We start from the raw sequence: 22564 nt of genomic DNA, 5'->3' as shown, positions 1-22564 counted from the left end.
GCTGCAGCTCGTGGTGCAAAGCAACACACCCTCAGTTCCAGCTTTGTCCCTTTGCTGACTGGGGACCAGCCACACTCCAGCACCAAAGAACACCTGAGGAGCAGGAACCTGGTGTTAAACAGGGGATTGGAGTGGGAAGAAGGTGTTTTTCAATCCTTAGGGCTCTTTAACCTCCTCCCATTATTTGGCATGGAAGCACAGAATCCCAGATTGGTTTGAGTCAAGAGGGACCTTAAAGACCGTCTTGTTCCACCCCCCTGCCGTGGGCAGGGCCACCTTCCACCAAAATCAGTTTGTTCAGGAAAATTCAGACCTAATACACGCACTGGGGTTTGGGATGGATGATCTTTAAGGTCCCTTCCAAGCCTTAACATTCTGTGATTCTCCCTGAAAGTAAAAGTGGCTACTAGGAGATGGCAAAACCAGCAGCCAGGAGCAGAAAAGATATTGCAGAATTCTTGTCTGATTTTATTGCTATGTGTAGATTAGGTCAAGGGTAATCTGCTGCCTTTGTTAATCCTGGAGAGGTTAAATTGTATCAGGACTGCTGCGCACAGAGCAAAGAAGAAAACAGCAGTACTTTTAAAAATAGCATCCATTTAAGTTACGTAAATCCTTATAAATACAAGAGAGAAATCAGTTATTCTATAAAAAATAAACCAGAGCATGTGTTCTTGAAGCACCAGCACTGCATCCTCATGTTAAGGACTTCAGCTACAGAGTCCTCATAAATATACCTGCAGAATTCCTCTTCATTCTGACCATAAACAGGGGTCAGAATGTGTATTTTGCACAGAAACAGAAGGTCTGATACTTGAATCTCAACTGGCCGTTTGATTTTTGTCAACCTCAACCTGCCCCCTCCCTCTGCAGACACCTTTCAGTGACACACAAATGCTGTTGGCATCCTCAAAGCTCTTTAGCAAGAACTGAAGCAGTTTGGGTGGGGGTTTGTGTGTGACACTGTCACTGCTTTCTGCCTGTACATTTAATTTGTGTTTGACTTGAAAAAAAATAAAAAGGAGGGACAAAACCCAGCCTTAAAGGGACAGCACTGAGGGTCTGTGTGCTTGAAGGTACCACTCAGAAGTAAGAGAATGGCCTTTGCTGTCCTCTTTGCAGTTGTCTGAGTGGTGTTGGAGTGACTAAATAATGATGTCCCCGAGATGTTTGTGTCACATTAATAATAATTTCCACAATTGGAAATTATGGTTGTGCTGCACCTGCCTGAACAAACACTCACATATGTGTTTGTGTGTGTATAAGTATAATATATATATTTTTTTTATTTTTTCCCCAGTCGTGACTCTCCTGTGCCTGTAGCTGACAACAGCCATGTCAGCCCAAGGGGATAGATGGGTTTCTTCCTTTGTTTTCCTGCTCTTCTGTGCTTCCTCCATCCCAAGGCCGGGAATCGCGGGGCTGCGGCAGGAGCCGAGCCCCCAGCGCTACTTCAGTGGCTTGGAAGCTGGACGAGCATCCCTGGCCTTTTTCACCCCTCATGGTAAGTGTTTAATGGTGGGCACTGACATCAGCCTGGGGCTCAGGAAGGCTTGGATGAAAGTGGAACAATCCCAGAGTCATGGAATGGTTTGGGTTGGAAGGGACCTTAAAGCTCATCTAGTTCCAACCCCCTGCCATGGGCAGGGACACCTTCCACCATCCCAGGTTGCTCCAAGCCTTGTCCAACCTGGCCTTGGACCCTTACAGGGATCCAGGGGCAGCCACAGCTTCTCTGGGCAACCTGTGCCAGGGACTCACCACCCTCCCAGGGAAGGATTCCTTCCCAATATCCCATCTAACCCTGCCCTCTGTCAGTTTGAATCCATTCCCCCTTGTCCTGTCACTCCAGGCCCTTGTAAATAGTCTCTCTCCACCTTTCTTGTTTCTCCTTCAGGTACTGGAAGGCCCCAGTTAGGTCACCCCAGAACCTTCTCTTTTCCAGGCTGAACAATCCCAATTCTCTGGGCCTTTCCTCAGGGAGAGGTGCTCCATCCCTCCAATCAGCTTGTGGTCCTCCTCAATGAAGAGCCAATTCTTGAGATTTTTAACCCCAGAGGGAGCTGGTCAAGCTCAGTGTTTGTGCATCTCCAAGTGCTCAGAGCGACAGAGACCTCCTGGGATGGGTTCTTTCCTGGCTGTGTCCCCAGGAACACCCTTGCAAACCTCTTCATTAATTTTCTGGAATATTTTCTGTAGGTACCATGGAACAGAAATCCAGTCTCCTAAGGAACTCTCCCCTCAAAGGGGCTGAGTTTCTCTTTCATACCAGGGGAAGGGTGATCCCTTACATGCAGGAGAACTAAGGGCTGTCATGGATTAGGAGGAGATCTTTGGCCTTGTTTTGTTGTTCTGCCATTTCGTGATCCCCGGGTGTGATTCCCAAAGACACCGGTGTGGGATGAGGCACCAGCACAGCTCCCAGGTCTCAGTGTGTGGCCGGAGGATGCTCCTGAGAACTTGCAGAGGGTTTGTTGTGTTTCAGTCTCTCCTGGTGCCCAGCCCTTCCTGGAGCAGATTGAGAGCTCGGCCGAGGCCCTCCAGGACTATGGCATTTCTGTGGTGAAGGTAAAGGGGCACAGAGGGAAACTGCTGGGCAGGATGGAGGGAGGAGGATCTGAGAGGAGATGGGTAGGGAAGGGGTGAACACATTTTTCATAGGATCATGGAATCACAGAACAGTTTTGGTTGGGAGGGACCTTAAAGACCATCTTCCATCCTCCTGCCATGGGCAGGGACACCTTCCACTAGGCCAGGTTGCTTCAAACCCTGTCCAATCTGGTCTTGAACACTTCCAAGGATCCAGGGGCAGCCACAGCTTCTCTGGGGAACCTGTTCTGATTTCCATGATGGATGGAGTTGGTTCACTTCTTTTCAGCTTGGTACTATAAATATTTCATATGAAAGAGTTTTTATCTGAAACTTTATGCAGATTTAGATGAGGAAATTAAAATTTCAGTTAAGTATATTTAGACTATAAGAAGCGCTTATATATATATATGTATATTTATATATATATTTAATTTACAGCTACAGGCCAAGTTTAATAAGCAAGCAGTAATCTGTCACCTGAATATTCTGGGCAGATCATGGCATCTCTTGATCCCATCTGAGCCAAATTAGCAGGCTGAGCTGGAGAACTGAAGTACAAACTCCAGTCTCCATCTCTGTACTCCATTTTATTGAATTTTCTCTCCTAGCAGTCTTGGAAAGGCTGTGTTTGCACTCTTGAATTGAAGAAAGCTGTAGTGCTCTATGTATGTAGGGGCTGAATGTCTAATGACATGCCTTTGCTGTCTAGGTTAATTGTCCCAAAGAGGATGTCTCAAGATATTGTGGAAAAGAAAATGCCTTGAGGAAAGCCTACCTGTTCAGGTGAGGGGGATTTCTGGGGATTTCTGGGCACTGCACTGGGATCCCTTTCTAGTGCAAATGTTGGAAGGAAAGACTGCCAGAGGTCAGAGATGTCTGTGGAGGGAGAGAGGAGCCATGAGCACAGCAGTGACCTACAGAGTTTAGCAAAAAGTGCCCCCAAAAGGTCCAACACAGGCAAAGCAGATGCTTTGTCCTCAGTGTGAAACCTCCCATCCTGCCCATGTTCCTTGGAGCAGCAGAGGGATGAGCTGTGGGATGAAGCCACAGGAGAAGTCCTCCATCAGTGTTCTCCTGTCCCTGTGGCCTCCTACCACCAAGTCCCCCAGGAGTAACACTCAGACCACGAGGTTTTGGGTCTAGCCCTGGAAGGAAACACTCCTTGGTGCTCTTCCTGTTGGTGTGGGTGACTCCTCTGCCCTGGGTCTCTGTAGGCTCCTGTATCATCTCAGTTCTCACTGACTGTTATACTTACAATCAGAGAATCATTTAGGTTGCAAAAGACCTTTAAGACCATCAAGTCCAACCATTCCCCCAGCACTCCAAGCCCACCACTGACCCATGTCCCTGAGTGCAGCAGAATCCTGCTCAACTGATGGTACGTGGGCTTGAACAATTCCCAGCTTGTGTCAAAGGCACCTTGAGCCATGCTTTGTCATTTCTCCATCGTCCTCCCTATCCTTCTGTGCCTGTCTTGGCTTCAGAGAATTCCCAGGCTCCCTTATGCCAAGTGGAATGAATCTCTCACAGTTCCTGTGGTGGTTCTTTCTTCCCTCCCCAGAGGAAACATCCTGATCCGAGAGTTCCCCACCGATGCCCTGTTTGATGTGAACTCCATCGTCGCCAACGTTTTGTTGTAAGTACAGACCACATCCATCCCTGTGAAATCCTTCATTTCCCACTCCCACTTGCTGACAGGACATTTTGCCTACATACCAACCCCAAGTATTCCAGAGGCTGCTCTCAACCAAGCAGAAGGTTTGGCTTTGCTTCTGTCTTTGATGTGGTTTGACCCTGTTAAATCTTCCTCCTTCATGTGAATCACCAGCACACATCTGGGCAGCCCTGTTTGGCTGTGAATCTCCAACCTGCCAGCAAGAAGCTGGAATTTTACCTTTTTTTTTCCCCCATCATGGTTCTGTGTCTGCAAATTTACTCTTCAAACAGTTGTCAATGAGATTTTTTCTTTTCTGTCTCCTCAGTGCCCTGCTCTTTAATGAAGTCAAATATGTTGAAACGCTGGCAGACCTTCAGAACATTGAGAATGTGTTGAAAGGGAAGTCAAACATGGTCTTTGCCTACGTACCAGCTACTGGGACAGCAGGTACTGACACTCAGCTTTCCATCTTTGCTCTCCTGCCAGAGCCTTTTTTGACTGAGGTGCACGGGGGCTGAGTTTCTGACCCAAAATGCTGCAAATGGAAACCTGAAAGGGCCACCCAGCCACAAGTTCTCCACTTCCATATGTCTTGCTGTGTTTCCAAAGGGATGAGTTGCACCAGAAGGGTTTTGCTGGGAGCAAAAACTTTCAGAGACTTGGAGAGGGAAAGCAAGTTGCCGTCTTCAAAATAAATAAATCCAGCTCTCTGGTTCTGCAGTGGAATGGATTCACAAACACCACCTGTGTGTTTGCTGGGGATCAGGAATGCTGATTGCTCCCTTCCCTTCACAGTGTGTCTTCAGACAGCTGTGGCTTTGTGCAGAGAGCTTCTAAGTGCCTGGGAATTGATATTTACACCTGGGAAGGACGAACCAGGAAATCTGGAGGGAGCAGAAATGAGCTCATCTTGCCTTTCCCTTTCCCTTTCCAGAGCACAGAGCTGTGATGGAGGCGGCTTTTGTCTATGGGACCATCCACCAGTTTGTTCTGACCACGGAGGCAGCACTGCTGAAAGCCACTGGGTATGTCCAAACACACCCCTCACCATGGAGAGCTGCTTCCCTGCAAAGGTTTGCTGCACTCCTGGCTTCTCAGATTCCCAGGTCAAATCTGGGGTGGTGTTAGGATGCCAAGGGTGGACAGTCAGATCTGTTTTGCTTTTCCAAAAGCAGCTCCTGCTTATGTTCCTGGCCTTGGAGTAGCTGTGCTGGTTTGGGTCTCTCATGATGGAAAAGACATTGAGGGGCCAGAGTGTGTCCAGAGAAGGGAATAGAGCTGGGAAGGGGCAGGAGCACCAGGAGGGGCTGAGGGAGCTGGGGGGGCTCAGCCTAAAGGAAAGGAGGCTCAGGGGGGACCTTCTGGCTCTGCAACTCCCTGACAGGAGGGGGGAGCCGGGGCGGTGGGGAGGGTGGGGTCGGGCTCTGCTCCCAGGGAACAAGGGACAGGATGAGAGGAAATGGCCTCAATGTGTACCAGGGGAGGTTTAGATTGGATGTTAGGGAAAAAATCCTTCATGGAAAGGGTTGCCCAGCCCTGGCACAGCTGCCCAGGGCTGTGATGGAGTCCCCATCCTTGAAAGGATTTCAAAGCCCTGTGGATGTGGCACTCGTGGCCATGGGTCAGTGGTGGCCTTGGCAGTGCTGGGGGAACGGTTGGACTCGATGGTCTTGGAGGGCTTTTCCAAGTTTAATAATTCTATATCGATTTACCTGGGATTTTGTCACAGGTGGCACCAGGGCAGGCACCAGAGTAGTCCTTCCCGAGGTGCCATCCCATCCTTGTAGGATATTAGGGACAGGGTGCTGTGGCTGCCACTAGATGGCACGGTTGTCGTTTGACAGGAATTGGCTTAATTCTCCTTAAAGCATCGAGGGCACCAGCGGCCACATCCTGAGCTGCTGGAATGGTGGGAGCTTTGCCAACAGGAACAGCTTTCAGCAGTCAGGGCAGCAGGATCTGGGGGCTTAATACTACCCTCTGCTCTTCCATATGTTAAATCCCTTAAGATCTGCCAGATATTACATCCCTTTGCAAACACGGTGATCCCTGTTTTAAGGTGGGGAATGTTTGCATAGGAAAAAACACCTGACATCCCAAAGTTAACCCACCAGCCAACACCAGTGATGATGGTGTCAGAGCAGGAACAACTAAGCAGGGAGCCATCCAGGGAATTTGATCTCACTGCTTCCTTTGGCACAGCCCGAAACAGTACTGTTCAAAAGGTGGAGTATTCTTTGTACAGCCTGTGAGATGTCACCAGTTTGGTGAAAGACATGAGCAAAGCTGTAGATTTCAGCTCTTCTCCTCCTGCCAGGGTCTCCATTGCACTGGCAAGGCTGTTCCCACCGAGAAAAGCTTTATTAGTGTCCTTCTCAAGCTGGGTCAATTATTTTGGGATTGGGATCTTTTGGGAGCACTTGGTCAGTGAGGGTCAGCACAGTTCCAAAAGGCACCTGGACGTGGCTGTACGTGTCAATAGTAAGACTCTTGAGGAGGTCATAGAATCATAGGATCACAGAATGGTTTGGGCTGGAAGGGACCCTCTTTCTACCCCCCTACCATGGGCAGAGACACCTTCCACTAGCCCAGGTTGATCCAAGCCCCATCCAACCTGGCCTTGGACACTTCCAGGGATCCAGGGGCAGCCACAGCATCTCTGGGCAACCTGTGCCAGGGCCTCCCCACCCTAAGAGCCAAAAATTTCTTCATAATATCTAATCTAACCCTACCCTCCTTCAATTTAAGGCCATTACCCCTTGTACTGTCATTCCATACCTCTCCAGCTCTTCTAGAGCCCCTTTAGGCACTGGAAGGGGCTCTAAGGAGGCTCCTCTTCTCCAGGCAAAACACCCCCAGCTCTCTCAGCCTGTTCCACAACCCTGTCAAACCCTGAACTTGAGGATCACCTGCCCTGTAAAACATGTCAGCAAACCTGGTCCTTCTGTCAGGGCATTTTCCAGCCCTGCTCAGGGTTTTGTTTCTCCTCACAGCAGTGATGACCCCGACGTATCCTCTGCCTGGCTGCTGTTCTGCCACTGCCAGAGGGCCACGGACCCGGCACAGCCCTGCAGGAGAACAGCCCTGGCACAACCCCTGACCCTGCTCAACATCCACAGGCACCTCAAGCTCATGGGGGCTCCCTTGGTGGTATGATGGGAACAAGGATCAGCCTGGCTGGGGGTGTCAGGGCAGCTGGGGTGGGTGACAGAGTGAGGGGGGTGAGAGCAGAGGGCAAAGCTGAGCGTGAGAATCCGCCCTTTCCCCAAAAAGTTAATGGCAAAGCTCCCAGGTTGGGTCCAAGCAAGTAACAGGCTTGGACAAGCATCTGGTCCAACTGCCTGAGCAATTCAGGGCTGGCTGAAAGTTAAAGTAAATTACTGGTGGCATTTTCCAAATGACTCTTAAACACTGACCACCTCCATATGAAGCTTGTCCCAGTGTTTGACAACGCTCTTGGTAAAGAAATGCTTCCTATTGTCCTGTCTAAACCTCCCCTGATGCAGCTGTGAACCATTTCCACATGTTCTATCCCTGGATGTGCTGAAGAGATCAGTGTTTCCCCCTCAACATCCCCTCAGGAAGCTGTGGAGAGCAACAGGGACATCCCTCAGCCTTCTTTTCCCAAACTAGACAGTCCCAATGTCCTCAGCTGCTCCTGTAGGCTCCCCACGGGAAGCTCAGCACTTTGTGGAATTTGATATCAGTCCTTCATGCCCTGAGGAGCACAAGGAACAGGAGGTTCCCTCCTATTTCCTCCTTCTACGGGGCAGGAGAAACTTTTATCAGCCTCCTGTTCCCACTGGTCATCTCTGCCCATCAAGAGGATGAGCAGATGAACTGGGAAGTGCCTCCTTCAGCCAGTCTCCTGGATTAGGCCCGTGGAGCCCTCAAGCAGCTCCATGCTGTCATGAAGCAGCTTGTCCAAGGCAGGAAGGGAGAGGATTCCAGCTGTTGCATGTTGTGGCTGGGATTTTCCACCTGCCCCGGGGAATGGATGCCAGGTGAATAAAAGTGAGTGGGGATTTGACATCTGGAGTTGCTGAGCCATAAAAAAACAATATGCAAAATAAGGCCCAGGTTTTTACCAGGGAAAGTCATGACGTGTTGGAACAGCTTAACTGGGATTGTTTGGGTTCTGCTTCCATACATGTTTTGGAATTGGGGTTGGAAGCTTTTTCTTGAGGATCTCCTCATTCCTGTGGCTGGGGAACACTTGGTGGCTTGGGCTGTGCAGGAGAAGAGCTGAGGTACCTAAAAATTGTGGAGCTGTGCTGCAATATAACCATGTCTGCTCTCCAGACAGAGGTTGCTGAGGACCCAGAGAAGGTCTCCACTGTCCACTTACAGCTCGGGCTACCCCTGGTGTTCATCCTGAGCCAGAGGGAGACCTACGAGGCCGACAGGAGGACAGCAGAGTTTGTGGCCTGGCAGCTCTTGGGCAAAGCAGGAGTTGCCCTTTTGTCCAGGTATTTCTCTCAAGTGTTTTGGGACTCTCCTTCATTTTTGTGGTGTCTCCAAGCTTGGTTACTCCAGGATGTCAGTTGGTGGGCTTAAATTTGGATGGGAGGCAGTAAAACCAGGCTATATCCTGAGAATGTCACATTTAAGGACTTGTCCAGAATCAGATTAGCTTTGAAGTGTTGCTGGCTTAGAAGTGGAAAAACAATCAGACTGAGAGAGATTTTGGAAAGGAAGCTTAGCACTGGTGGAAGGTTGTATTTTACCCTCCAATTAAGGGCAGAAAGAGGAGGGGTGACATGTTGCCCCATCTAATGTCCACTGTGTATTTTGGAAGGGACCTCGTGGATTTGAACGTTCTGCACCGGTCCAACGTCGCGCTGAAGACACCAGATGAGGTTGGACACTGGATTTCTTCACTGTACAACTCTTATTTCCCTACCTGGGCACGGTGCTCTGGAGAGGTGTTGGGGTGTTCCTTGGCTCTGTTGTTATTTGACAGCATTCCCTGAAGCTCAAGGGGAAGAGCCTTTCACAAGATGCACGTGTGTGTGCAACAGGTTGTCCAAAAAAACTGTGGATGTCCCATCCCCAGGAGTATTCCAGGCCAAGTTGGATGGGGCTTGGAGCAACCTGGGCTAGTGGAAGGTGTCCCTGCCCATGGCAGGGGGTTGGAACTGGATGATCTTTAATCATCCTTCCAACCCAAACCATTCCATGATGATTCTGTGATTTGGAGTTGCCCAGGTTGGGTGCTGCACAGCAACTGTGCCTGATGGGAAAGATAAAATACTGAGTTTATTTTGGGTTCAAAACATAGGGTGACACCTCCTTTACACCTTAAGGCAACACAAGGTTGTGAACTATATCCAAGTGCGAATTCCCCAAAGATTTGGGCTTCTAAAGGTCCTTATCCCTTTGAGAAAGGTGTCAAAAGACAGGAGAGGGAATGAGTGTGAAACTAAGAGCAAACAACCAAAGGTCTGTGCTGAGCTCATGTAACCAAGTGCCTCTGGCAGTGATCTGAGAAAAGGGCAGGGTGTGAGTTGAATGAGGTTGATCAAGATGAGCTAAACTCTGGAGGGGCCTGACCCAGCTTGTGAGGGAGATGGAACTGGGTGCTGACAGATTCCAGGGAGCACACATTGCCCTCGATTGCCTGAACTGTCACACTTGGGATTGCAGAGACGCAGGATCAGACCTGAGCATCCCCCCAGGGCTTCCCATGCCCTGGTGATGGATGTGCATGTTGTGTTGCTCCTCTCAGAGCCCAGGGGAGTTGCCAGCAGTTTGTCTTTTCTCTCAGTTCGTGATAAAATTTCCCTTTTCTCTCCAGTGCCTTTGTCTGAGCCAGAGCCAGAACTGATTTTAAGCCGACAAGGTCTCATTTCTGAGAAATACATTTTGCTCTTTCCTTTCCATGGGCTGGCAGCCCCTGTACTCTTGGGAATACTCTTCCTGGCTGAGCTCCATGAGATAAAGGATATTTTAGGCCAGTTTCCCAGGCTGTGGTGGGCTGCTTGGACCCAGCCTGACCCCCCTAATGAGGAGATATCCAAGTGGACCCTGTACTTTGATGCTCTCCTTCCCTGCTTGGCCACTGGGATTTCTCCTCCAGTCTCCTGGATCTATGTTAAGTTGCTGGGAGGTGGAGCTGGTGTTCACTTTCACCACAGGATCCCACTTAGCCACATTTACTTCCTCACAGGGAGACATCAGCCTGGACTGAGAAAAACTCATGCACAGGTGAAATTGGGCTAAAGAAACATAAATGAGATGTTCCCCTGTTTTGGCAGCTTTAGGGATCTGTTGGCATATCCTAAAAATAAGTAGTTGGGTGATGGTGCCCCATGAGTTTGATTTGCAGACAGAATAGGCAGAAAGTGATGTTTTGCTCCCACTGGTTTATTCTGTTTTCCACAGGGAATGCCAATCCAATACCTGGTCTTGGAAGACACTGATGAAGTTATAACCCTGGTGGAAGATAAGAACAAGGTCAAACAAATCCAGGAGGATGAAGAGAAGGAAGAGGAGGAGGAAGAGGAAGATGAGGATGAAAAAGAGAGTAACAATCAAGGTGTGCAATTAAGCAGTGAAAAGCTGATTGTCATCAAGCAGGACGTGCAATCAGCATCTGCTAGAGACACGTTAAAACAGAGAACACTTGCAAACTATCACAGTCACATCATTGTGGCCACAAAATGGCTCTCTCATTCTCTGAAGTCACTGAAATATGACAGACAAGCACAATTTTTAGGGGAAACACCAGGGAGAAAAGTCAGCAGCCGTGAGAGGAACAGTCACTGAAGTGCTGAGTGAGGAACTGGAGTGCTTGTGCTGGGATGCACCAGAGTCAGAGACATGAGGGGGTTTAAAGTGCACCCAAAACAGTGTCCTCTACAAGCATCTGAAGGGCCTCAGAGGTACCAGTCCCTTTGGAAGGGGTTAGAGACATGTTTTTGTAACAGCAGTTCCAGACTTGCCCTCTCCAGGGAGAAAACGCTGGTCCCTGCAAAGCGTAATAGAAAATGCTTTTGTTCTCCATTCAGAATTGGGTGTGTTTTCAAAAAAAAAAAATTGGGGCAGGATCTCAGAGGAGCCAACATGCTCAAAGAATAGTGTTCAAATCCAAGGGCAGAAGTGATGTGAAGTGGGATATGTGCATTTTGATGGGTTTGTCTGTGTGTCTGTCCCTCCTCTCCCCACACGTCTCTGCTGGGAGGTTCTGCCTTACAAAAACATGCTGCTGGGGTGGCTCAGGGGGCTGCAGTTCCCCCTGCCCTGTGCACACCTGTGGGTCCCTTGCAGACATCCAGGATGACCAGGTGGTGGAAGCAGTTTCCAGGGACAAGAAGCGAGAGCTGCCCCTGGAGCAGGTCCTTGTCCTGACAGAGGAAAACTTCCACTCTTCCCTCTCAGAGGCTGCCCAGACAGTGGTGCTGTTTTATGCCAGTTGTGAGTATGAAACATGGCCTGGCTGACCCTTCCCTAACCTTGGGGTGCTCACCATGCTCTCCAGGATCCTGGAGACAGGTTTAAACCATAAAGAAATGGCTCATTTTGCCCTGTGTGTCTCCCACCACCAATAGCAATGAGATTAAATCAGTTCTTTTCAGTTGACTGCTAATGTGTGATAACATCCTCCAGGACAGGAGATATCCATGTTCGTAGGGTTTTAACCTTCATTGTATAAGGAAAAAATATAGGACAAGAGGGGAAATTGTGGGCTCATGGGATGGCCTAGGCAGCCTGTCTGCTGAAACATAAAAAAACCCCAGAAGTCCAGAAGCATAAAGTTCGATTTTCCTTATTATTTCAAGTCAGAGCTTGAAGCACCTCAGGATGCAGAGACTCGTAATGTGACATTGTCAGAGAGCAAGGGGGGGGGCTGTGTGTCACCTGCCTGTCCCTCAGGGTGTGTGTCCCCTCTCCTGTGTTCCAGGGGAAGCTGTGTCCCTGGCAGTGCTGCGCTCTTACTCCGAGGTGGCCGATCACCTGAAAGGTAAAGTGCCCTGGGGCTGAGGGATTTACACTGCTCCTGCTCCTGGCAGTAGGAACCTGGAGGCTGGGAGGATATTGGTGATACCTCACCTAGAACACACTCATTTTTTTTCCCCTCAAACTCTTAAGGAAGGCATATCCATGTTGCTTAGGAAGAGTCCTTCGTTTCTTGTTTAGGGATGTTGGCAGAGTCTCTTCTCCCAGGGAACAAGTGACAGGATGACATGAAATGGCCTCAAGTTGTGCCAGGGGAGGTTTAGGCTGGATGTTAGGGAAAATTTCTTCATGGACAACCAAGGTTGCCCAGCTCTGGCACAGCTGCCCAAGGCAGTGGTGGAGTCCCCATCCCTGGAAGGATTTAAAAGCCATGTGGATGTGGCATGGGTCATGGGTCAGTGGTGGCCTTGGCAGTGCTGGGGGAACAGTTAGACTCGATGATCTTAGAGAGCTTTTCCAACCTTAGTGATTCTATGATTCCAGATGCCCCATCCTTGGAAGTGTTCAAGGCCAGATTGGACAGGTCTTGGAGCAGCCTGGGGTAGTGGAAGGTGTCCCTGTCTGTGGCAGGGCTGGAACAAGATGGTCTTTAATGCCCCTTCCAATCCAAACCATTCTGTGATCCTGTTCTGATGATGTTGGTGGGCACAGTGACTGCACAAGGAAGAGTTTGGGAAGACTCAGGACACAGCACCAGTGCCAGTGGGTGACACGGGTGGGCTTTGGATCCAAGAGGAGCAAACAGCAGGGATTGTGGGCTGTGACATGGAAACAGGGTCCCGTTTGAGCCCCTCAGGCCTTGGTCTGCACAGGCCAAGGAGATGCACTACATCTGCCCAGCTGGGTGGCACATCAGCTCTCCTGTCCTTGGAATTACTTGATCTGGAAAGGAGCTGTAATGAGCCCTGGCTTTGGAGGAAGGCAGGACAGACAGGTGTGGGCAGGCCCAGATCCACTGGGCAGGATGGTGTCAGAGGGAGGATTTACAGTGATGGTGCTTCCAGGACCTGGAGGCTGATTTGTGTGGGAAATCTCACAGGTGGCCACAGAACTCCATAAATAACATGTGATGGTGAAGAATCAGCAGCACTTAAAGACAGCACATGGGAATAAAGGCAGGATGAGGTGATCCTTCAAGAGGGTCTGAGCAGTTCCTGAGCAGTGTCAACACCAGTTCAGCTTCATTCAGGTCCTCAACCCCATCCCACTCTGGTTTGTGGAGAGAAGTGGGTTCTTACATGAGCTGAATCTTTTCCAGGAGTGCCTCTTTCTCCCCTGGGCTGCAGGAGACACTGAGGTGGCTTCATTCCCAACTCCCTGCAGCGCAGCAGGGAAGTTGCAAGGATCCATGTAAGAGCTGTTCCAGCACCTCTGGAGGTGCCTGGTGCCTTCTTCTGGTTTTTCTTCTCCATCAAGGCTCATTTTTCCTGGTGATAGAACTCCCCTGGGACTGGACACTGTGTCCTGCAGAGGATTCAGCAGTGGGGATGTGGATGGAGTCTGCAGAGGACACAGCCAATTTTCTGGGAAGCAGATGCAGTGGGATAGGCTTCCAAGAAACCCTCCTGGGAATGCTGTGGACAGTGCTGTGGTTTGGATGAAAGCAGTTCTGCATCCACAGTTTGCATGGAGGGAAAATCACCAGCAGCTTTGATCTGGACTGAAATCCCGGGAATAAACAGGAAGGGTCAGTAGGGGCTGTTGTTGTTGTTAGAAATATTATGGTTGTTGATGGTTTGGGGTTTCTTTTGGACTCCCCAGCAGCCAGACCAGCTGGAGGAGTGACATGGAGAGTCCATGGATAAAAATTGGCCTCATCCCGAGCCAGTGGCCAAACCTGGGCAGATTCTGCACTACCAGGATTTCACCATGAGTTTGTTGAGTCACTTGATAACAGTCTCAGCCACAGACAGATGAACTGGTTGGGGTCAGGGCCTTTCCTCTGTGATCAGTTAGGTCCCACCAAACACTCCCAGGCCAGATTGTGACCTATGGAATGACTCCAGTTTGCTTTCTCTGCCACGACCTCAGAGGGGATGGAGCACGGCTGCGTTAGTGGATCTGGAGATCCTTTGTCTCTGCTGCTGAGGGAGCCCCAGGGAACTGGGAGGACCAGCTCCCAAAGGAGCTGGAAGACCTCAAAGGATAGTGGTCCCTGAGCTCTCAGAGATGGCTGGGATGCAAGGACAGAAGTCTGGATCAGGCAGAAGACCTTGAGCTGTGCAGAACTGAGAATAAAACACAGGGTATGGCTTGGGGCGGTCTCTCAGCTCCCCAGGAGTGCTGGTATTCCTGCCTGCTCTCCTGGGTGGAGCTTTCTTCCCAAGGGCTGGGAGGACCAGCTGTCTGAGGCATGAGTCACCCCAGCTTGAGGCACCATTATGAGTTGCAGAACCAGGTCCTGCTTTTGATCCCAATTCCTTGTGCAAAGTGGCACTGAGAACAGGCCATATGGGACCAAGGCACGGGAATGGAGGAGATTGGAGACTGGAATGACCCCATGAATCATCCCATAACAGATGTTCAGCAGATCATCACAAAGTGAAGTTTACAGTCCCAAAATGTTCTCTCTTTTGTTCTCCCTCAGTTTAGCTGAGCTGAGCACATTTTCTGCCCTTAGAGCAAGAACGAGCCATTCCCAGTGCAACTGGGGCTCCTGCAGCTCTGGTTTGCTGTTGCAGGATGGGAATTTTTGGAAGCAGGACCCTTGAGCCAAGAGGCTGTGAAGGTGAGACAGTGCTGAGCATTTCTTAGGTGTATCATTGGCCTTTTTTTTTACAAAGAAGAGGGGAAACCCACATCTAAGAAGAGCAACGTATCGTGGTGAAAAATGGTTCTGCTTCCCTCCTCTGTGCTTGTGAGGTCTTCTTGAGCAATGAATTCCAAAGACACGGGGTGAAGTCGTAGCTCAAAGGCATGAAAATCACCTGCATGATTTAGCAATGTGTATCCATGGAGCCTAAATCTGAAGTGAGGATTTAGGAGACCACTGTGTGATGTTTTCTGGGTAGTTGTTTCCCATTCCATGTTGGATTCCTCCTCTTGAAGTGTGGCACTTCAGCACATAACTTCTCTTTCATCTGGACCAGCTCTTCAGGTGAGTTGGTTTTTTAATACAACTGTGGAATTCTTTAGGTTGGAAAAGACCTTGAAATCATCAAGTCCAACCATTTCCCCTGCACAGTCAAGGCCACCACTGACCCGTGTCCCCAAGTGCCACATCCACATGGCTTTTGAAATCCCTCTGGGGTGGGGACCCCACCACTGCCCTGGGCAGCTGTGCCAGGGCTGGACAACCCTTTTGAGGAAGAAATTTCCCCAAATATCCAATCTAAACTTCCCCTGATGCAGCCTGAGGCTGTTTCCTCTTCTCCTGTCCCTTGTTCCCTGGGAGCAGAGCCTGACACACCCCCTCCAGGCTCCCCCCTCCTGTCAGGGGGTTGCAGAGCCAGAAGGTCCCCCCTGAGCCTTCTTTTCTCCAGGCTGAGCCCCCCCAGCTCCCTCAGCCACTCCTAGTGCTCCAGAACCTTCCTCAGCTCTGTTCCCTTCTCTGGACACACTCCAGCACCATGTCAGTCCTGCCTTCCAAAGGATTAGAAGTTTCTGGGATTCTTGTTTTCTCTCATTCCTTATAATATTGATGGTTTGTCTTGTCCTGGTTTTCTAATACCCCTTGGACAGAGGTTCTCGCTGTTGCTGGGTTTAGCAGCACCAAAAATCACAGGACAGTGGGATTTTGTGTTCTTCTTTCATCTTTCTTCCCACCCATCGGTGCCCACAGGGCTGGACACACCATTAAAACCCTTCCACAGCTTCTCTGCCAAAAATACTTATGGAATCACAGAATAGTTTGGGTTAGAAGGGACCTTAAAGCCCATCTCATTGCACCCTGCCATGGATGCAATGCCTTCCACAAGCCCAGGTTGCTCCAAGTCCCGTCCAACCCGGCCTGGAACACTTCCAGGAATGGGGAGTCCAGTCTCTGGGCAACAAGAGGTTGTGCAACACTCAGCTGTGTTTGGTTTTCAGTAGCTTGTTTTGATATTTGGTCAAACCTCCCCACCTGGGAGTGGGTTGTTGCTTGCCCTTGATCTCACTGTCCCCTCCAGAGCAGACTTTATGTACTGTTAGATTTTATTGTTTCTTTCTTCCTGGCAGTTTCCAGTCAAAACTTCTTTGGGTTTTTCCTCAGCAGGCATGTCTTCCAAACCTCTCCAGATTCTCATTTGCTTAAGCCTTTCCAAAAAAGTGTTTCCCAGCCTGGCTCGCTGGGCTCAGCAGAGGTCTCTCCAGGACAGAAAAACTCAATTTTCCTCCCATGCCTTTCAGATGCTGTTGGGAGTTCACCCCTTTTCTGCAGCACTGATGGTATCTGTGCGTCCTGCTTCTCCTCATGGAATGCTGCTGTCCTTACACTTTGCCCTCCAAATTGCTTTCTGCCCCTCTGGGCTTTGGATCATTTGGAGATTGGATATGTTTTATTCCTTCAGCCAGGCCTTTGATGAAAACAGTGATCAGAATCTAAACCCAGAACTGGGAGAGAAGAAAGATTGGCTGGTTTGATCTGTTGGGAAATCCTCATCACCTGCCCCAGCCCTGGTTTCTGAAGGACACTGGTCTGCATCCATGTGTGTACTTGTCTCTAGGTTTCACTCCATCTTTCCCATGTAGCTGTTGAATCCTGTTCAAAGAAGTTAAGGGAAGGAGGGAAGATTTTTGAGATAATCATTCCTGCAGTGGGAATGGACGACTGCACAGAGCCTGGCTGTCCTTGGCCAGGGCTGTGAGTGGGTGGGAGGCAGATCAAGGGGGGCTGGAAGCCAAGGAGGGGGAGGGAGGGAAGCTGGTGATGGTTCACCTGTCTGGGTTAGGTCAGGCTTAGCCATGGAGCAGCAGCAGCATGTGCTGGTCTTCACCCAGCCTGAAAGTGAAAGAAAGATAAGATCCCTGGAAGTGTTCCAGGCCAGGTTGGATGGGGCTTGGAGAAACTTGGTCTAGTGGAAGGTGTCCCTACCCATGGCAGGGGGTTGGAATGAGATGTTCCTTCCAACCCAAACCATTCTCCATGAATCTGGGATGAAGGACATGCTGGAATTGCAGAAGTCTTGGGCTCATGGAGAGCAGACAGGGAACCAACCTTCCTTTATTTCACTGCTCACCAATCCCTTGAGATTATCACCTTTTTAGGACTTTTCCCAGGAGCCACAGCTGGACTGACTGCCCTGTAATTCCCACATGCTCTTCCTTTCCCTCTCCCTTATTTGTCAGACCCCTCTCTTAAGGTCAGACAGGTGTCTGGGAGATGAATAGCTGGCATGGAATCCCACAAAATCCTGAGTTGAAAGGGATCCACAGGGATCAAGTCCAACTTGTGGCTCTGCACAGGATAACCCCAAGAATCCCACCATGTGCCTGAGAGCACAGGATGGGGGGAATGCCACCAAATTGTTTTATTCCATCTGCCTTTCTTACAGCCCCTCTGACTGCTCTGTGTGTGTTTGGCTTCGTACTTGAGGTAGAACAGACATTTTTCACCACTGAGCACCTTAATAAGTGAAAAAGCCTTGACTGCATCCTCCTCTTCCATGCCAAGCTTCATCTTCCCTCTTTCCTGTAAATGAGAACCTGTATTGTTTCTCCTCTTGGCCTCATTCCTAAGGTATTTCCATGCCTTTCCTTACCTTATGCTCCCGGACAGTTGCCTCAGGATTCTGTGGTGTCCCTTTGAGTTACCAGCCAGATGTGAGTGTCTCTGGGAATTTCTTTCTGAGAAGTACAACCTCTCACTTCCCTGAGATCATTCTCTCTCTTGTTTGGGTCTATCCATACCTGATGGGATATTTAATAGATTCACAGCCTGGAAATAATTATTACTGTGGCCAAAAAGTGTCAGGCATATCCATGACTGATTTCAAGGGGGAGATGTCCTGTACTCAAAGGGCTGGATTTTGAGATTTCTGGGAGCATTATTACAAATATATACAATAATATCCAAATGAGCCAGTAAAACCCTCTATTTTCCCACCAATTTATCATTACTTTTAGGTTTTCATATTATTCATAAGTATTTATTTTCCACTCTAGGAACTCCTGGGGTTTTGCTCTCCCGGGTGAACTGCTGGGACTGGCCTGGAATTTGCACCCAGGAGAATGTCACCCAGTTTCCCACCATTAAGATTTATGGGAAAGGAGAGAAGTCAGTGACATATGATGGCATGTGGGGAACTGAAGAGCTCACCAGCTTCATCATCCTGTAAGTGAGGAGTCCCTGCATGGGGAGATCTGCCAGATCCACATCTGGATACTTCATGATCTGTATAATGGAAATCCCTCTTGGAAAAATAATGCCGGATCTGATTATAGACCTGGTTTGGAAATTAATCTAATAACTTTTTGTGCTTTTCAGTCTCAGGGAACATCTGTTCTTGCACAGCACATCCTTCTGTTGTCACTGTCCCTTTTTCGGTTTTGTTTTTGTTTTTTTTTTCTGGAATTCCTTCTCTGTTATTTTTAATGGGGATCCCAAGGATCTCAGAGCAACCAGGGTGGCTCAGGGCTGTTCTCTCTTCCTCATAATCAGCTCCAGTGCCTTTCTCTGTCTGTCCTCCCTTCCCAGATGACTAATTTTTGTCTCTATTGAGGCATGACAGTTGTCACATTGGGCTGGAGGCCCTGTTGGATTGAGGTTGCCCTTTTGTCTCTTCCTCCCAAAGCCCCACGTTTTTCCTCTGCCTTTCCATAGGAGCCGAGTTTCCTGCCCACTGAAACTGGCCACGATGGACGAAGCAGAAGGATATTTAAGAGGAGAGTTTCCACCTGAGCTGTCATCCCATCACCACACTTCCCTTCTGGGAGTGTTTAGCACAGCCACAAGTGAAGGTCAGTGTGGTGTTTGTGGGTTAAGCACTCTTCAGCTTCATTCCTGGTGGGAGAGGGATGCTTCCAGGTTGCTTGGAAGTTCACAACACAGCCTGCCTGGCACTACCCTTTCTAGTTTTGCAAGCAGAGGATTGCAGATCATTCCAGATGTGGGACCTGGGGTCCATACTTTGCTCAGAGGACGTTCAGCTGCCAAGTGTGTTTACTACATCCAGTGTGGGAGTAATAACTTCCCAACAATCTGTCCCTGTTGTATCTCCTGCCCCTTACCCTGAAGAGTTTGGCTCTGTCCTCTCTGTGAGTCCCTTCAAAATAGTTGTAGGCTGGCATTAAATTCCCTCTTAGCCTCTGACTTAGCCCAGATCCATCAGCCATTCTTCACAGCATATTCTTCCTTAAAGAAAGCCCTTTCCACACTTGGATTCACAGTTATCTTGCTGATTCCTCCTGAAAATGGGGTGGTCCCAGTTCTTCAACACACAATCCAAAACTTTTACTTTTTTAAAACCAAAACAGCAGTAAGGTGAAATACAGATTTCCTGCCTCGAAAGGAGTGAAATGTGAATAACTCAGTGAAATCCAGTTGTGAATTTTGAAATAGGTGGACACAGAAATGCAAAGCAGAGCTGCTGGAAGGAGCGTCCTGAACTTGTTTGGATTTGTCTCACTCCGTAGTCTCGGTCAGTGCAGTCCTGGGCAGTGGCTGAAACTTGGAGCAGTGACACTCTCCCTGCCCTGCCTGCTCTGAGTCACTGGGATGGGCTCCAGTATCATCCCTTCCCTGCCATAGCTGTGGTCCAGGATCCACTGGGTTTCCACAGCCCTTTGCAAAAACAGGGAAATGGATCCCAGAGCTGCGGTGATTTTTCATGTGACAATCATATATGATAAAGGAGAGGGAATAAAGTCAGTCTGGAAAGGGAACATCGTGTTGTGTTTCAGGCAAATCATAGAATTATGGGATGGTTTGGGTTGGAAGGGATTTTAAGGATCATTTTTTCCTGCCCCCTGCCATGGGCAGGGACACCTTCCACTAGACCAGTTTGCTCCAAACCCCATCCAACCTGGCCTTGGACACTTCCAGGGATGGGGCAGCCACAGCTTGTCTGGGCTGGACTAAAGGTTTTTTTGGGATCAGTAAGATTTTCTGCTGTATTTACCAGATTAGATGGTCCTGAAGAAAACAGGGAATTAGCTATCAGCTGGCTCAGTGAGCACAGCCCAAGTGTTTTCCAGTTGGTTCCAGACATTCTGTTTTGTTCTTATCTCTGGGCACAGTGGATTCCCTCTGGAGCCCCTCACGTGAGAAAGTAGCTTGGTTTGCATTAAACCAAAGTTCAGAGGCACAACGGAGCTTTAAAATAAAAAACAGTCTGAAAGTTTGATCTTAAGCAGGATCAGAAAGTTCTCCTTTTTTCAAGGCAGTGATTCCTGGGGGAAGCTGGCAACTGAGAGGCCGTGGGGTGGGAAGGTCCCAGCTCTGCAGAGTGAGGCCCTGGCACAGGTTGCCCAGAGAAGCTGTGCCTGCCCCATCCCTGGAAGTGTCCAAGGCCAGGTTGGACAGGGCTTGGAGCAACCTGGGCTAGTGGAAGGTGTCCCTGCCCGTGGCAGGGGGTTGGAGCTGGATGATCATTCAAGTCACTTCCAACTCAAACCGTTCTGGGATTCTCTATAGAAGTTGTTCATTTCCTCCTGTGCAAACAAGAGCATTGGAGGTTTCCAGGCAGCTCTTTCCCTCTTCCCTCAGGGCATATCCATCTACAATCCGGAACGGCATCCGCAGTCCGGGGTAACTCAGCCGCAGGTGCCAAGGGAGATGAAATTCGGGAAGTGTTCTCCTCCCATAGCCCGGGGGTGTTGGAGCCTCCCGCAGAATGGCCTGAGGGAGCAGAAAACTGGAGCCAGCTGTTCAGGCACCAAACCAGGCTGGAGCCGGGAAAACCACACTGCTCCTCTTATCAACCTGAGGGCTTATCTGGAATTTCCAGTCGTTTTCTCACGGCAAGAATTCCTTCTCTATCCTGCACCGGCAATGGCACCAGGTCGTTGCCATTTCTAGTTAACTGAGACAAAGATGTTCAGCTAAATAAATCCCTGGATTTTTTCCAACCCTTAGCATGAGGACTATGTTAAGAAGCCCTTTGGTGGGTCTGAGCTAAAAGAGGCTTGTGGGAAAAATCATAATTAATATTTATTAGGAAGAGGGGAATGGTATTACGAGGGCAACGAACGAGCGTTTTCCTGGAAACTTGCAGAATTTTTAGAGGAGCGGTTTGTTTTCTGTGCAGAAACTGGAAGATCCTTGGAAGTAAGACTCTGTCCTAAACCCTGTGGCAAATATTTAAAAATAAACCTGTGTCCTGCGCTGCTCTGGCGCCTCACAGGGCTTGGCAGCACCAGTGGAAGCCAAGTGTTCAAGGAGTGAGAGATGCTCCAGGTGCTGCTGGAGAGCATGGTCAGGAGATTCCTCCTTCCAGAGGGATAAGGGGAGGTGCTCAGATCCTGTCTCCCAAAACTCTGCAGGGATTTTAGACCGTTCCTCACGTGGCAGCTTTGTTCCTTCTTGTTCCCAAATCAGTGAGGTTGTGCTCCTGCAACTCACAGCAGCGTCGTGGAAGGCAGCTGGGATTCCAGCTCCAGGAATGTGCTGCAGTGCCTGATCAGGTGCCACAGGGCCTTGCAACAGGGCTCTCAGAGGGACTAATTTCCTAGGAAGTATTGAAATAGATTCTTTAGAAGTGCATCTTCTTTGTGAATCTGGGGGGTTTCTGGCACAGAGCTGAGGGACTGTTGCTGTGAGCTGTGCAGAAACACGGGCTGGTGTGTGGCTCTGGGTCTGGCACAGCCCCCAAAATATGGGACAATTTGGAAGTGTGACAGGGAATGAGGATCTCATTAGGAATGACCCTGATGAAAGGAGTAAGCCTGGATTCTGCTGAAGGTTGTCCTTATTTAGAAGAGAATTCCAGCAGCCAGAGCTGCTCCAGGCACTTCAATATGAGCTTATGTCTCCAGGGAGGATTTAAAGCCTCTAGACCTGCTCCTTGGAGGAACCTGGGATGTGAATTTTTCCTTCAACACTAATTAAATCAGGTAACCAAGGACCAAAAGAGCTGGAAGCCAACTTCAAACGTAATCAAGAGTGATTTCTCTATATCTCAAGGTGAACCAGCCAAACTCTTGTTACCAGCTGTGTTGTATGTGTGTTGTTTCCTACTAAGTACATGGACCTGTTGGAGCAAGTCACAGGAGGCCATGGAGATACTCCAAGAGCTGGAGACCTTCTGCTCTGGAGCCAGGCTGGGAGAGCTGGGGGTGTTCAACCTGGAGAAGAGAAGGTTCCTGGGAGACCTAAGAGCCCCTTCCAGGGCCTAAAGGGGCTCCAAGAGAGCTGGAGAGGAACCTGGGACAAGGGCCTGGAGGGACAGGACAAGGGGGAATGGCTTCCCACTGACAGAGGGCAGGGTTAGATGGGAT

The 22564-nt window shown here is 49.4% G+C and overlaps 1 protein-coding gene across 1 annotated transcript in view; it reads left to right on the top strand.

Moving 5' to 3' along the window:
- Positions 1-1309: 1309 nt before the first annotated feature.
- The window catches only part of TXNDC16 (thioredoxin domain containing 16), a 30132-nt gene continuing 8877 nt past the window's right edge, over positions 1310-22564 (top strand). Inside the window, exons 1-14 of the mRNA XM_029963626.1 lie at positions 1310-1504; positions 2486-2568; positions 3302-3375; positions 4154-4228; positions 4575-4696; positions 5184-5274; positions 7243-7399; positions 8552-8718; positions 9048-9108; positions 10634-10787; positions 11519-11665; positions 12153-12212; positions 18293-18461; positions 18951-19087. Of these exons, the coding sequence (XP_029819486.1) occupies positions 1336-1504; positions 2486-2568; positions 3302-3375; positions 4154-4228; positions 4575-4696; positions 5184-5274; positions 7243-7399; positions 8552-8718; positions 9048-9108; positions 10634-10787; positions 11519-11665; positions 12153-12212; positions 18293-18461; positions 18951-19087 (1666 nt within the window). The 5' untranslated portion in view covers positions 1310-1335. The remainder of the gene's footprint in view (positions 1505-2485; positions 2569-3301; positions 3376-4153; positions 4229-4574; positions 4697-5183; positions 5275-7242; positions 7400-8551; positions 8719-9047; positions 9109-10633; positions 10788-11518; positions 11666-12152; positions 12213-18292; positions 18462-18950; positions 19088-22564) is intronic.

This window comes from Manacus vitellinus, unplaced genomic scaffold, assembly GCF_001715985.3.
Source record: "Manacus vitellinus isolate BGI_N305 unplaced genomic scaffold, ASM171598v3 scaffold_103_pilon, whole genome shotgun sequence".
Taxonomy (NCBI): Eukaryota; Metazoa; Chordata; class Aves; order Passeriformes; family Pipridae; genus Manacus; species Manacus vitellinus.
Note: the sequence above shows the minus strand (reverse complement) of the source record. Positions and strands in the feature narration are given on the sequence as shown.